At 44.5% G+C, this 15,924-nt stretch overlaps 1 protein-coding gene across 22 annotated transcripts in view; it reads right to left on the reverse strand.

Moving 5' to 3' along the window:
* CLASP2 (cytoplasmic linker associated protein 2) overlaps nt 1-10,244 on the reverse strand; it is a 146,720-nt gene extending 136,476 nt beyond the window's left edge. For 9 of the 22 annotated variants that reach the window (XM_055803421.1, XM_055803413.1, XM_055803417.1 and 6 more), the window contains exon 1: nt 9,202-10,242. In XM_055803421.1, the coding sequence (XP_055659396.1) occupies nt 9,202-9,396 (195 nt within the window). In that variant the 5' untranslated portion in view covers nt 9,397-10,242. Of the gene's footprint in view, nt 1-9,201 lie in introns of all 22 variants that reach the window. The other 13 variants (XM_055803406.1, XM_055803412.1, XM_055803409.1 and 10 more) reach the window with 3 other exon arrangements.
* Between the last annotated feature and the right edge of the window lie 5,680 nt (nt 10,245-15,924).

Consider the following 15,924-nt stretch of genomic DNA (forward strand, 5'->3'; position numbering starts at 1 on the left):
ACAGATAAGAGGTAAGGGAACAGGTTACTATGGTCTTAAAGGAGCAATCCTCTACCCACAATGTGACAGTCACTCTTTAGCTCATATAAAGTCCTCCATGGTCTCCAACTTTGGAAAGGTAACAGTGTGAAATGTCGCAACATCTGCAGAGTGGGAAAGTATGATGTGAGCTCAGGCTGGAAGTAATGGGAAATCGGTCTAGCTAAAAATTTGCTTTCATTCCACATTTAAAAATTCTTAAGCGTACCCCTACAGAGTATGCCAGATAAACTACCCCTTACTGGTTCTGTAAATCAGTCTTAACATCTCACTGTTTTGATACACAGTGTTCTGAGTTTCAGCATGCCCCAGCAGGTATCATCCATGCAGTATTCAAGCAGCCCTTTGGAAGGAGACCTTAGCAACCGATAAACTGATATGAGGTTACATGAGCATAAAAGAAAAAAAGAAAATCACAAGTTGAGGCAGAACTGACATGCAAGAAAAAGGCTCCAAGCTCTCAGACACTGTGCAGGACCATGTACCCACACAGGCTCTCCCCTATCAACAGAAAAATCTCTCACCAGCATCATGGCTCTTTCCCCATCAGCTTCAATGAGGGATGTATTTCTTCTGGGATTAAAATCATTGGATCTGTTTCTTACTCTGCATCAAGTCATTTGCCTGCTGCCTAGAAAGAGCCTTTGTATGCTGGGATTGATTCATCAGCTCACTATTGTTTGATGCATTTAAACACTGCTTTTGAGGTTCACAGTAGAAAAGAAATTTTAGCTTATTTGAACTGGAGATGGTTAATTGTTGAGATACTCTTCAACAAGCCAATGTTCAGGACTGCCCTTGACTTCTCAGATCACAACAAAACTGCCAACCCAAATGAGAAATATTTCATCTGTTCTGGAAAGGACGAGACTCTTAAGTGAAATCAAGATGTTCCAACCAAAACACAATTTTGAATTGAGCCAGTGATTAGTAATTGAGGCTATTCCTTGCTCTGCAGCTTGTTCCTTTTCCAGCTCTCCTTCTACATACTCCTTTCAGTGCTGCCACTGCTTTTCTGTCGGCAACTTTCAGGCATTCAAGCCTTTGCTAAGAAAAAAAACAAACACTGTTCTTCAAACCATACCTGGTTAACCACGCATGCTTACTATTACTCTCACTTGATTCTGTAATTTCCCATCCGTGGGGGGAACATGTAGGGACAGGACACTGTCAGGAAACCACCTCTAGTTACACAAGTTCCCAAATGACCTTAATACAAACAGCCCTGGATTTGGCCACAGGGTCTCTGAACTGTATATGGAAAAACAGATTTTGTAGATCACAATCTGTGAACTAGTCGTAAGAATCTAATGCGGGGAATTATGGAGGTCACTATCTGAAACTCCAAAAGAACGAAGTTAAAGGCACTGGACTTCCTGTCACCATGGGACAGCTGTGGTATCACTAACAATCAACTGACAAACACGAAACAGCATGCCAAAACTACACCCTGCAAGAATAAGCATTGTTCCAGCACTGCAATGCTGGAACAAGACATAAGAAAAAAATCCCATTATGTTCTTCCCTAAGTACTGTCACAGCCAAGGCCAAAGGTGTACTTTCTCAGTTCTCAAATAAGCTCAAGCACCTTGCAAGTAGCTAAACATGAAACAAAACCATGTACATATGTGCAGTCTCTTCTGCTTCACTTCAAAGTTTCTTATTCCTACTTCTCTTTACTCATCTCCCTGAATACACTTCTCTCCTGTTTCACAGGATGCTCAATCACTTTTTTCCTGTTTTTAGTGCTTCCCATTCTAATTCTTTCCATATTGCTAACTTTGCTGATATCTACCCATACTCCATTCCCTCCCTTGACCCAAAAGCTTGCACAGATACCGAAAACTGTCCCTGGGATCCACAGGCAGAAGGAAGCTTCCAATTTCCTGGGCTGTTTCTTCAACCCGGGTGGTTCTTCAGTCCCAGCCAGGCCATCTTCAGACTCCTCCCTTGTACAAGAAAACGCATCGCTGCAATCCTTCCACTCAGCATCAGTTGGGCAGCTGCCCCTGCTGACAGCAGCCAAAACTACAGTCCCAGCTGCTGAAGCCACAACACATCATCTACACTTGAGACGTTTTAGCTCACAAGAAAGCATTATTTCCATTGTCTTGCTTCTTTCATCTTCAAGGTTACAAATGACACACTTCCAAAGATGTGTAGAAGTGTTTTGTTTAGGTTTTTTAGCGTATAACATACACTTCACATTGCAAGGAGGGAGAGAGGGGTGCGGGCAATCTAACTTAGAAGTCTTCAAACCCAGCAATTTGAGTTGCAAGTTGTTTAGCAAATGCAGAGCCTCCTCTATCTAAAAATGCAAGTTCAGTGACTCCAAAGGAATGTTTTGCCACTATAATTTGGACTACAAGCTAAGATTCTCCTGAGAGTATCAAATCTTTCATATTATTAAAACGCCACATCAGCTGCAACCCTCAACTGTCCCAAAAGGGGTATAGACTACCAAACTTCTTACGATAATCTTCCTGTCATAATCCTTTTGGATAGCCAACTACAAATCATTTCAGCATCGCAGTGCAAGTAACCACACTATCAGAAGATTACTGGATGACTCACCCATACTTATCCAGAGACTGATGAATGCAATTCAGCACTGAAAAGGCCTGGTTTCTTCAGAGGTCCTTCTCAACAGGCATGTCTGGGAGGTCCTTGTTACTTTGACCTCTCTTGTCTAGCAGCCAAAACAAGCTAATATGATGCCATCATAAAAATTTTAAAGCTTATTAAAAAAAAATATATTTTACTGGCTTTTCCCTGAGTTGGGAAGTGTAACATTAGACACACACACCCCCCTTAACTAAGAAACATTTACCCAATTTTGAACACCACATAGTGTAACACTCAAAATGGTTATCAGGAAATGTTTACAAGCTTTTGTTATTTCAAAATCTCTCATGATCTTCAAACCAATTTGAGTTCAGACTGAAAGCGCAATCTCCAAATTGTTCTGTGTTCTGTGGACAATAGCGACCAGTGTTCTAAAACGTGTCAGGTATTACCTCCAGCTTGATATGTTACAACAATACCTACAGTTTGCTTCATACATACATTAAACACGCCTCCCTTGACTACTGTCATAAATTTTTCATAGACATGTTCCAAGGATAGTAAGCGTAAAACAGGAGCATATGACACAGAGGCACCTGACATTTTAAGCCATTTTCTTTTTCGGATTGCATGGCTTAAAATTAATGTGCTGCAGTGGAAAAAGTTTGAAGACAGAGACTCTTTAAAAGCACGGCTCAATGTAAAGACAATTAGATGCATGATAGTTCTCTTCAGAATAGTTTCTTTTAAAAAGGCTTTTTTTCCCCTAAAGAAAATTGCACTTTAAAGTCTTTCTAAGCTTGCTAATGGTGCAAAACAAAGTAACACTTCATTTCAGGACCTAGTTCATTCAAAAGAGTATCATTCCTTTTGTGCCCAAGTCTCTTACCTCCTTTCCCACTTTCTCTTATTTAAATTGTATTAAATGTCGAGTATTTCCCATTCTCTGCTACTTACTCCTACCTCTGCACCAGCTCCTATACTATGAGGAGACAAGTACTCATGCAGCTGCATAGTAACCCGCTTTAGGCAACCAGACCAACGAATGAACAAGAGAAAGCATCTTCTCAGCCACATCTCGTCCCCAAGCCTGTTCACTGGGCAGCCTCACAAGCACTCGCATCAGTGCAATGAAGGCACAACACACCATACAACTCAGCAGCCAGGGAAAGAAACTGCTTAAATCAGCAATGTCAATAAAAATGCAGGTATGGCTCACAAATACGTAAATTCTACTCTGAAGGATGCACCTCTCCTCTTGCACGCTGCACAGAGCCTGGAAAGGTTCTCTGTTCACACCCTAATCAATCAAATCGCAGGCTAAAAGGATAGCCCTGTTCTCCCTCTTGACTTGCAGGCATGTTTGACCCGATGCACTTCAATCTCCTATTGCATCAGTCAAATCAACTTGTTGAAACACTGCAAGATGCATTCAATATCAACAAAAGTTAACTGCTTCAAGAACAACAGTGAGAATGCCTGGCCACAGAAGCAGCTGAGCTGAAGCTCCTTCAACAGGGACTAACTACAGTTAGGCTGGATTACACAAACTGAAGCTGCAGAACAACTGAGAACTATCAATTCCACCTCTGAAGGAGATGCCTGAGACTTTGTGACTGTATATTCCACGTACCTAATTAAAAGCTGGATAAATCTGCATTCAATTAAACTGAAAATTTGTTACAAGCATCCCTTGCCTTCTGGAGATCTGCTTGATTAGTTGGCCGACATTCAATTAATACATGAAAAAATAGTAATTATCACTCAAAGAAGAATCAAATCCTTGAGCTTGAAAACTAAAACTGGATTCATACATGGACAGGTTAAAACACATTCTCATTACATAGAAATAAGGGAAGTAGCTCCCACATAGCAGAGATTAAACAAACAATTGAAGAATAATGAAATTCACTCACAATCGAACATTCTTCCTCCAAACACACACATTTAAATTACCACTATTTCCTAACAAAGACTAAGGAAATAACAGGATCTGTACCGTAACTGAAAAATTAATGTTGAGGTGGGTCCTCTTCTATTCCATTTTTCTGTCCTGCAAGTCAGTTCTACAACTCACTAGAGCATTTGCCTTGTGTATCATATGTTGGCCTGTGTTCAACTTCAGACCCAAAATAACCCACACATTTTCTTCCTAAAGACTGCTACTTTATCACATGCCCCACATCCTGCACTTGCGCATGCAATTATTCTTACTGAAATGTCGGCCTTCACATTTCCAGCCCTGACCATTCTGTGATCGTACGGTATTTTTATTCCTGAACTTGCCTTCCCCCCACCCAATGTCAATATCTTCATCTTGTTTAATTAACTTTTAATTCTAGCTTCCACCTCACACACTTACATGTAGTCAACGTTATAAATGCTATCTCTTTGCAAAGGACTCAGACAAAACTACTAACCATTTGTCTTAACTATTTGCAAATACTTTTATTCTGGAAGCTGAAAGCTCCTCCTGCTGGCCTTTTGTTGAACCAAAACGAACCAAAATAAATACCAAACCAAGGAAATACTAAAATGCAACAATAACATACTAACTGGTATTTTCTTATATTTCAGTATTTAGTGTTGAGACAAACAAAGCTAAGAAAAAAATCTCACTCTACAGGAAGCATAGAATAAAAAATAATCCTAAGGATTTGCCTAAAAGAAACAGATTATCCACGCTATCAGAAATAGATACTGTGAAATCCCATTTTTTTCTTAGCACAGCAAACAATCTGCTGCTCTGACAAAACCAGCAATTATTTTCCTACTGCAGTTGAGGAATAAAGCATGCTAAAATATCAACTAAGTAACATTTGGTAAGAAATTCAAAGATGACTCAGTCACAAACATTACTGATTACTCTTCTCAGGTAAAATTACCCTGAAAAGCTACCAGAATTTTAGTCACAGGTTTACACTTCTTATCAGGTGTGATTTGCATAAAGAACCAAAAGGTGGCTTTACCACTCAAAGAAAAAAAAATTATGGCCGCAACTATCAATTTTGATGGGCTTCAAAAAAAACCCACAACATGCTAACAGAGGTTAGCAATTTATCTACATGAGTAGACTTGCAAAGCTCTACTTGAAACATACTATTTCTCCATCCCACACCTCTTTAGCAAAAGCTCAAAGCAGATTTCCAGATTACCTGAAGAATGGTTTGAGCCACCAGACTGTACGAAGTTAGATCATCTTATAATTAGTTCAAGTGACCATTGGGTAAAAGAGAGAGGTAAGAGATGTATCAATAACAACTCATGTATACACAGACCGGTTAACCCAGGAAAGCCGGCAAATATCTAACAGTAGTGATACCCTCAGAATAAGGCATTAATTTACTGCTTGAAGTTCACCCAAGAGTCTGAACACAAACAGTAGCACTGTTCCAGTTTTCTGAGATTGCCAAATCTCAGAGTTTGTGAACAAATACCAGCAGAATAATACCATCACCCAATTCTTTAATACTTTGCATCCAACCATCTGCTCCTTAAAAAAAAAATCCAGAATTCACTGCCCTTTTTTTGTTTGTTTTGTTGTTGGTTTGGGTTTTTTTTTTTGCACATCATCTGGGTACTACCTGGTGTTTCGAAGTTTTCAATAGTCTTTGGAAGCTACTTTATCACTAACTGCACAGACATACTGAAGTCCCCAAACTACACTGTTAAGGCCAGCCTTTAAAGATGACTCATCTCTCTCTCTCTCTCACACCCTCCCCGCATTCTCCAACCAACTTTCACTAGAACTCTATACCATTTGCTGATGAGTCAGTGCATTCTTAATCCCACTTTTTTGATTTATCAGTAACTCAAGCTGGTAACTGCATTTTCCACTTCAATGAGCTAGATAAACTCAGAAATTTTCCTATCTGCTTTCTTAGTTTGGAACTGCCAGATTGTTTATTAAACTACTACATACGGCTGCAAACTTCAGAAAAACAAAAGCACTATTTCCATGGCCAAAAATCTTTTTGAGGCAAGTTAATTGAACCTTGCTGCTAGCAAGCCCATACTTGTTTACTGAACACCTATTCTCTTCTCCCCCACTCGTTATCAAGTCTGCCAAATCAACCCTCCTGTTCCCTCCAGATCCTCTCCCTTCTGGTTAGGTGAAGCAGAAACCCTCCAGGGTGGCATTTCACAGCAAGTTCTCTCATGCACAGCACCGAGTCCAGCCTAGAGCTCCCAGATCGTGCATCCTCTCTCTCAGTATGGTCAGCAGAGTGCACTGAGCTTTCACATAAGAGGAAAGATACAGCACATCCAGGGCAAGTTACATTAGTGATTCCCTCATTATCCGTACCAGTCACCTACAGTGGAAACAATGCTCCCCCTCAAAACTTCCTCCAGGATTCCCTACTTCAATTCATATAGCTCAGCAGTTCCCATAAATAAGCTGGTCACCAGCCACTATCATTGCTCAATTACACAGCCATGTCAACAGGGAGGAATTAATGACTCTGGGACTTTGAAGACCTGCAAGACGTTTAGCAAGATACAGGAAGAAAGAAGTGATAAGCATAATTGCCCAAGTGCTCTACAAATCCACTCCTTAGCAGAGGAAAGGTAACCAACAATTTATTAAAAATAATCAAAACCAAAGATTACTTCAGTATTTTTCTTGAGACCAGACATAAGCCTGTGGTACTCATTACTTTATGGTATCGCTCAGGCCCTGAGCTGAATAACAAATTCAGATCTAACATTTAAACGTGTAACCACCGATGCTTGCGCAAGGTAAAATACAGAAGTAAAATGCAAACCAAAGCTTTTCAGAACACTTTTCATTTTCGTTTTGAAGCAGCAGATGCTGGTAGTTGCCACCATAGCCAGGAACACTAGAACCTATTGTGAGCAAAAACATCCAAAGTCTTGTCCATTGCAGTTAATATATTGTATATTAAACACGATTTTAACCGGAATGTTGAATGTATAGAGAGCCATAAGTAAGTGGACATAAGTGAAGAGGCAACAAAAAGATTTTAGTTATTATGCAAGCTATTTTTAAAATTCTTGGAATTTGTTATCATCTTAACCTCATCTTGCATGACTGAGGCTCATGATCTGCAGTGCTGCACATTCCTCATTCGTCCTAACAGCCAAGGAGTAAGCATCAACAGCAAGCAGTAATATCCCACATTACAAAAAAAAGACATCTTGAAAAGCTGATTTCCAGTATTGGTGCCCAACTTTGGCAATTTAAAAGTGCAGAAAGAAGCCTTCACATTACCCTGTTGAGATAAGTCCTCTTTAAACAAAAGGGTATTTTTCAAGACCTATCCAGGTTTCACAGTAATCAATTATCACTGACAACTGCCCTCAGATGAGGAATTTAAAGGCAAATAAATTACACTTGTACAACATACAGTTATTTCCTCAGGCTAATCAGACCTTTAATGACAAATATACTGAAAAAAAAGTAAGCTTACGCACAAATAGAGTTAAGCCTTATTAATTTCACACCTCAAACTTAGAAATGCTACGTGCAAAACACTAAGTAACACAGCACTGTAAAGCGAATGGAGAAAAATTAAGAAACCCCTGCATTCCACGAACATACTGCCCTTACAAGTTACTCCTACCTGCCTCCTGAGTCTAAGCAAATAGAAAAAAAAATTACAATAACCTCGCTACACGAGGTTGAAGGGCCCATAGTGCAAGTCAGTGGCTTAACAAGGCCGGAGGGCGAGGGACGGGCGACGGACGGGCGGGCCCGGCGGGCAGCGGCCCCGCGGCAGCGGCGCAACACCGCCCCCTGCCGGCGGCGGCGCCCGACACAGCCACGCACCCAGGCGGGGGAGGGAAAAAAAGATATAAAAAAATCGCTAATGCGAATACGATTGTCCTTGGTAATAAACTCCGTTGTCAATCGCGTTATCGGGTGAGAAACGTCAGAAAAATATATAAATACTACAAGAGACGTGGTACGGGCGTAATCACCGGTTTCCGTGTAGCTCAGTCTAAAAGTCAGCAAAAAAAAGTGAAACGTGAGTCATCATTGGGCTGCTGTAAATTTACTATGTAACTTCCCACGCACAGGGAAGTCACCTAAAGACGATATAAACAACTTCAAACTTACAATGGAAACCCCAAGAAGCAAATTATGCATTAAATGGTATAAGACGCAGGCAGTGTAATACAAACCCGGTGAAACAGCACTCTTCACGGCCTACAGAAAATAATGGCAATCTCATGAAACATTACACCCAAGCGCAGGGACCATGGGAGTGGTAGCGCAAAAAAAAAAAAAGAAAAGAAAAAAGAGAAAATCACCACTATCTTGTTTCAGAATAAGAAACACAATCCGAGTATGTAAAATAGCTGTGTGGTTTGGTGGGGTTTTTTGCATGTTATGTGCAAAAACGTTTAAATAACCACAAAAGCAAAAGCAAAAAACCAATTACTGCTTCTTTTAGGGCAAAGGACTAGAAACCAAGTTTTAACCAAACCTCCCAAAATTTCTGCATTTCCCTCAGGGGGGTGGGGGGATACAAGCTGTCATAAATGCAGTTTTATTTCTGCTCCTATTTAATTTAAAAGCAAACCGTGATGAATCATGGTGTCCCTGTGCTGAGCCTCGCCGCCCAGCCCTACCTTGAAATTGCTGGAGTTGACCCACGCTGTTAGCTCGTCGATCACTTTGTCAAGGCGCTGCTGGTCCTGCTCCAGGTCGGGGGACCTGGCCGGGTCGCTCAGGTATTCCAGCAGCTCCTGGCCGACCTGCAGCCTGCGGCCCACGTCCTTCTGCTGCACCTGGTCGCAGAAATAATCCATCCCGGCAAGCTCCATCCTCGGCCGATGCGGAAAAGTTTTTTCGGAGCCGAGCCGCGCCGAGCGGCCTCAGGGCGGGGAGCGCGGCCCGGGCAGGGCGGGCGGCAGCGGCTGGCAGACGCCCGGCGAGGCGGCGGTCCCCGGCAGGGCCGCTGCCCTCATGGAGCCGCTCCTCGCCTCCTCCGCCCCGGCCCCGCGCCCGGCGCCTCCATGCGCGCAGGCCGCCGCCAGGGGCAGGGGCCGCCGCCGGCCTCCTCCGCGCACCGCCCGCAAGGTGAGCCCCGCGCAGGGAGGGGAGCCGGGCCGCTCGCAGGCGACGGCGGGAGGCGCCTCCTCGGGCCGGGGCTTTCCGGGCGCCTCCGCGCCGCCCTAGGGGAGCCCGGGCAGGCTCCGCGCCGCCGCGCCTCCTCCCCCGCCGGGGAAGGGGAATGAAAGCGAACACAAGCGCTACAGCGGGGCGCGGGGGACCCGCAGGCACCGCCGCGGGCTAATGGGGTCCCCGCGGGAGCAGCCGCCGCCTCTCACTCTCCCCTCCGGCCCGCAGGCGCCCAGGAGCAGTCCCCGGGCGACCCCTCACCGCCCGCAGCACCGGCCCGTCCTCCGGGGGACGCGGCAGCGGCCAGGCCGGGGCGGACCTCTCATGCTCCCGACGCCGCGGCCTCCGGCCCCTCCTGCCCGCCCGTGGGGCGGCTGCGAAACTTCGGCCCGGCGGGACCCGGCGCAGCCCGGCTCCCCCTGCCGCGCCGGACAGGGCGAGACGCCCCGCACCCGCTCGCTTCGCTCCGCACCGCTCCGCGCCTTCCCGCGCCCGCCCGCCCCGCGGCGCCGCCGCCTCCGTCCCGTGGAAGTTGCGTCCTCGCGCCGCGGGCCGCCCCGACCGGCGCCAGCGAGACTGGGCGTGGCGCGCGACCGCCCGGCCCCGCCCCCCCCGCCCCTACCAGCGCCGAGCGCGCGCCCAGGCGGCCCGCCCCTCGCTGCAGCGGGAGAGCCAGCGGGCGGCGCGCGCTCACGCCGGCGCGCCGCGGGGCCTCGTGCGGGCCGTGCCTTGCGCATGCGCTCTCCGCCCGGGGGGGAGAGCGCTGAGGCGGAGGGGAGGGGTGCGGGGAGCTGGGGCTAGAGCTGCGGTCGGGGCCGGGGTCGGACCGGCCCCCCCCCCGCCCCCCCCAACCCGGTGGCCGCCCGACGGGAGCGCGGGCTCGCAGCGGTGGCACTGAGGTGGCTGCCCTGCAGTTGGGGGCTGCCCCAGCCCGAGGCGGGCGGCCCGGGCCGCTGGGCTGAGGGGAAGCGGGCGAGGAGACGCTGCGGCGCCGGGCCCTGCCGTGCCATCCCTGCCACACGCGGGGTGGGGGTGGCCGCCGGGTGGCTGCTGCCTGCCTGCCGCTCTTTACAGCGGCGGAGCGGCGAGGGGGGCAGGCGCTGCGGGACGGTGACAGTCGGTGCCCCGCTGCGGAGCGGGGAGCGAAGCCGCCGCCTTTCCAGCGCGGCCCCGATGTGAAGCGGTGCCTGGAGCCGCCCGCGGGCCGCCTGCCCGGCTACAGGGCGGAGAGACCCCGGGCAGCCAGCCCGGTACGCGGCTAACTGCGGCACCGCTAACGTGCGGGCTCCCCCGGAGCTGCTCACATTTAAAACAGAGGCCCTTCAGTGCAGGGGCTGTGACTTTGAGGTGGTGTTTCAGGGACACTTTAGGCAGGTCCAAATCCCCATGAAGTTAGAAGGGGGCACGGCCACCCTGCCCTGCTCCCTTGCTGCTCCTTGCCCTGGCAGCTCGTCCGTGTGGCCTCCCGGGCCTCTGGAAGTGCCGCTGTGGTTCTCACACGCAGGGAAAGGGAAGGAGAGGAGGCCGCTTTCCCCTCCTCGCACCCAGCCTGGTCCCCTGCGCCGGGTCTTGCTCCCGCTGACCTTTTTGGGTTGATTTAATGGGCTAAATGACGGAGTTGGTATGGGAGAGTTGGGCTGGCTCATAGGTCCTCAGAGCCAAAGCGTGGGGCTGGGGAGATGGCAAGTGTGACGTCCCCTGCCAATGGCAGTGTCCTGTAGTCGCTCTGATACTGGGAGGATTCACCTTATGCTGAACCCCAAGCTGCTGTTGACACAGGTGGTCCTTTCCTTCCCCTGCTGTCACCGCTTCTTACACCAGAGCTGATGTTTATTTGACTTTATGTAAACAATTCCAGCAGATAATTTCTTTATTTTTTTCACCCCAGAATTAGCTTTTTGCTGATTCAGGTTCCTAAATCACCTCACTCTGGGATTAAGCAAGTACCAAGCTGGAGAAGGGAAAGTAAGAATGGACAGCCAGAAGCTAGAGGGATGGAGACCTCTTTCAATGATAGCCATTGTGTCGTGAAAGCTCGGCTTAGTTTCAAGACAGCACAGTCTGTCTGTCTAGCCTCATAAGCCCTAACACTGGGCAAGGGTGAGTCCGCAGGACAGTGAGGTACTGCCTTTGGTTGCAGTATTTAGACAGGTATAAACTGAGTGAGGAGCCACGCCTGCAACTTGTAGTTTCACAGCAGTGTAAACCAAACTAAATTGGTGCTACAGTGGTCCTACTTTCCTGCTTCTCACAGATTCTACTTTCAGGAATTCTGGACTTCCTTTCTGCCCTATGCACTGACATTTGTGTGACCTTGCAGAGGGCTAGTTCAGGGAATCGATCTGGCAAAAAAAAAGAGATCTCTGTCCACAGGCACAGCAGAAGGCAAGACCACAAGCAGCCTTTTGTTGATTTTGGTGTGATGTGGCAAATTCAGGATCCCGTGCTTGATTGCTTCCTAGGCATTACAATAATGAAGATGGTTAAAAAAATTATAGATGCCTTTAAAACAGAAATGTTATGTATTGTACTTTGAGCTTATTACTATTTTACAAAAAGATTACGAACTGCTCGTGTTTTCACAATGGATTCCCCTGTGCATATATAAGGAACCATAATTTCGGATAGTTCTTGTCCTGTGCGTGCAGTGCCATTTATGAAGATAGGTTGTGAAAACTTGGTATGGAATTACTAATTGCTTTTATTGCAAATGGAACTCAAGAAACTGCTGAAATGGAAAAATAAATATCAGAAAAATAAAACTGCACTGTTATATTTTTGCAGTGCACTAGAGTCTTATTCACTGGTGTTTAAAGTTTAAAAAGTAAATTTCTTGCTGTGGAAGTTTTAAAATTAACTGTTTATCTGATAAGATTTGCTAAATAGAAAAGTACTGAGAAGATGGTACTGGACTCTTGGAGTATCAAAAACTAAACAGTTTCAGTCCACCAAAATTTCTGAAAAAAACCCAAGTAATTTAATATTCGCCTTTCATTGTAGTCTAAGTTAATGCTAATCTCTTCAGACAAAATCCTAAGAAAAAAGAGGAGCTAAAGCTCACAGCAATAGCTTTTCTAAATTTCTTTTGATTGAAAGCAAATATACTGGTTAGGTAATCTAATTGCTGTGAATAGTATTTAAGGTAGGAGAAGGGTAAAGTATAATAAGATACACACTTGAAATGTTGAAACTATTTTGTCAACCCAAAGACGACATCACAAAGCTATGCTAAAGGGCAAAAAGCCATGCTGGGATATGTGGCTTTCCCTCCCCCCCACCCCCCCCACCCCCCATTTCATGTAGTAAGTGTTTTCTTAGAAAATGCAGGAGGAAATAATTGGAGAAAATCAGACTCCTGTATTTCATCCTGTTACTACCTGCCATAACTAGTGCCTTTATACTGCCTGGACATTGATATAACACTAGAAAATAGGAATTCTGGTAAGATCAAGACAATTTCCTTTGAAATATTGGCATTGAAAAGAATTATCTTTTTGTGTGTGTGTGTGTGTGTGTGATCAATAGATGTTGGTTGATTTCTTTTCCTCTGCAAACAAATGGAATTTTGATTTGGTAAATAGAGTTCTGGATACTAATTTCTGGGGGGGGTTTAGCGAGGCAGGACTAGCACTTTAACAATGAATCTAGAGCAGTCTCTTAGCTTGGACAAAGGGCACGGTTTTGTTGTTAGATGTTCTCACAAAGTCCTAGTGGACTTTATACCTAGGGATGTGGGCTAGGCTCCAAAAAGAAGGCATTTTCATTCAAGCCAAAGATCTTTTAAAGCCTCTTATTCTCAGTTAAGGAGATTGCTTCCGTTGGAATGCAATCTTCTTTTTGATATGCAAGCATGTGAGCCTAAATCCACTACTCTTGTGTATTTGTACAGTGCATAATGTTTTGTAGAACAATTAAGCCCCATAATTGAATGCGGAATCAAAATTTCCTTCAGTCTTCTCAATATGACTTGCTAGTAACAAGAGCAATTACAGCAGGAGCTGAGGTAAACGACACTAATCCAGTGAAGCACATTTCCAACCTGAATTGCACACCAAACCTGTTTCTACGCCCCCATCCCATACAAGTGTGCTGCACAATTACCGCATGTAACGTCCTGTTTTGAAAAAGGCGAGAATTGTGCAGAGAAACAGTCTGGGGAGGGAGAATGCCATGCTCTTCATTCCTCTGGCTGATAAGAAAGTGCCTACTGTGTTTCAGGCCCTGTTTCAACCCTCTTTCCTTTCCTAGCAGTAGCTTTAACAGGCTAAGATATCATGCAACCATTTATCGATCTTCTGTAGCGGGCCTGTCTGTCATTCCAGCAGTAAAGCTGCATCCACAGACTGGACTTCCCCTTCTGAAAAATCCTTCCTACACAGAAGATGTAATCCCATCACTGAAAGACCCATAAAAATCCCTTTAAAACCCTTTGGTTTAAAGGTCTCTATCACAAATAGCAAGCACAGACCATAATAATAAAACCAGTAAATTTAAACATGAGTCATTCAGAAATTTCCCATAAATTACACTTGATGTAGCCTAAGTTGACACTGAAGAAATCTATGAGAAAGTTGTCCTTACATTCCTGTCGGATTCCTCAGCAGCCGGGACGGCACTTCTGCATCATGTTCCACTCTGGATGCCTTGAAGCAGATGTCCAGATTGTGCCTTGGATGTGGTGTCCTTCAGTCATATACCACCTCCTTTTAATGTATTCTTGAATAACCATAGGCTTTTATTTGTTTATAGGATGGAGATCGGTACATCGAGGTTTTTCTTAATACTGTCAGGATGTAAAGTACTGTCGTATTGTGCTATTTTAAGCAGAAATGTGGCAATTTTTTTTTGTTATCCATGTTGTATAAGTATTTATTTTACATCTTTTCTTACATTAATAGTAAAAGGGTGATGTGTAACTTTTCAAACTGAATTTATCACTGTTGGTAACTTAAGAATCATTTTAATTCCTCCCACTCAGATTGATATCAGAATAATGAAGTAATAAATATCTTCTGAATATAAATCAGTTAATTCATGAAAGAAAGTTCTTCTGATGATGTTGCAATACATGTACCAAGCTAGCTGAAGTATTGCCCATTTTCCTCACAAGGCCTTAAAGATTAAATTAGATGTAACTATATTAAAAATTTACTTGGTGAACTCTGCTACCTATTGGCTTGTGCCATGGATGTTCTTGAAATTGCATTTTTAGTACAGATTGATTTCATATGCTTACTTATAAAACAGAAGCTGAAACTAATAGTCCGATATTTTTCTTGTACATACTAAATCAATTTGATTACAGAAATGGGGAGTGAGGAGGGATCAGACCGATGCCTGATTATTGGATTACTCCAAGGCATTAATTTGTTCTTTATTGTCAAATATGTTTTAACATGTAGATACGGCAATTAAATAATTTGTCATGATAAATATTTTAGGATTAATTTGTTACTTTTCTTGATACGTCTGATACAGAGAAGAAAGAACACGTGAAAACCTGCGAGTAATGAAAAGTAGTAATAACAGATCAGGAAAGTAGTGTCAGAATTAACATGAAAGTGGCCTCTTCTCTTTTATCATGTTAGTCCATCATGTCTTCTGTAATTACTCAAAGCACTGCTATATGACTTAGTATCCTTTATGTCATTTTTGAACAGTAGCAGAGGTGTTTGTAGTGGCAGAAGTATTTTAACAGTGGTTTGTCAAGCAAGTGATTGCATCTGTTTTGTGCAGGAGGTTAGTTTGCTAGACCATGATCAATTGTACTGTTCCATCTTTAAATTTATGCAGTGGAATATGATATGCCAGTGTTCTGTGTAAACCCTTTGTATAATGTTGCTGCATAATAATTTTGTGTCATGTTGGAAAAATTCTGGGATGAAATAGCTTGACATAGTAGTCCATCAACACAAGATTTTCTAAATTGTTAAGAAGTGAATTAAACTTTTTAGTTAAAATACCTGTGAGAACTATTCCAATATAGATTCAGTTACCTTTGCATTGTCAGGCTGTTTGTAACAGCAGTAGGAAAGAACTAGAAAAAGATCCAAAATACTTGATTCATCTGACCTGAAAAGTAGAAACTAGCGAGCACACAGTGTACTGCACAGCAGTATCAAGGGACGTGTAGCTGAGTGTATTTTGGCTTTGGGCTGGCAAAATCTCTGTTCTTGCAAAACAAGTAATGGCATTTTCATTATCTGGGTGACACTTGCATGACAGTGAAT

Source organism: Falco peregrinus, chromosome 5, assembly GCF_023634155.1.
Source record: "Falco peregrinus isolate bFalPer1 chromosome 5, bFalPer1.pri, whole genome shotgun sequence".
Lineage (NCBI taxonomy): Eukaryota > Metazoa > Chordata > Aves > Falconiformes > Falconidae > Falco > Falco peregrinus.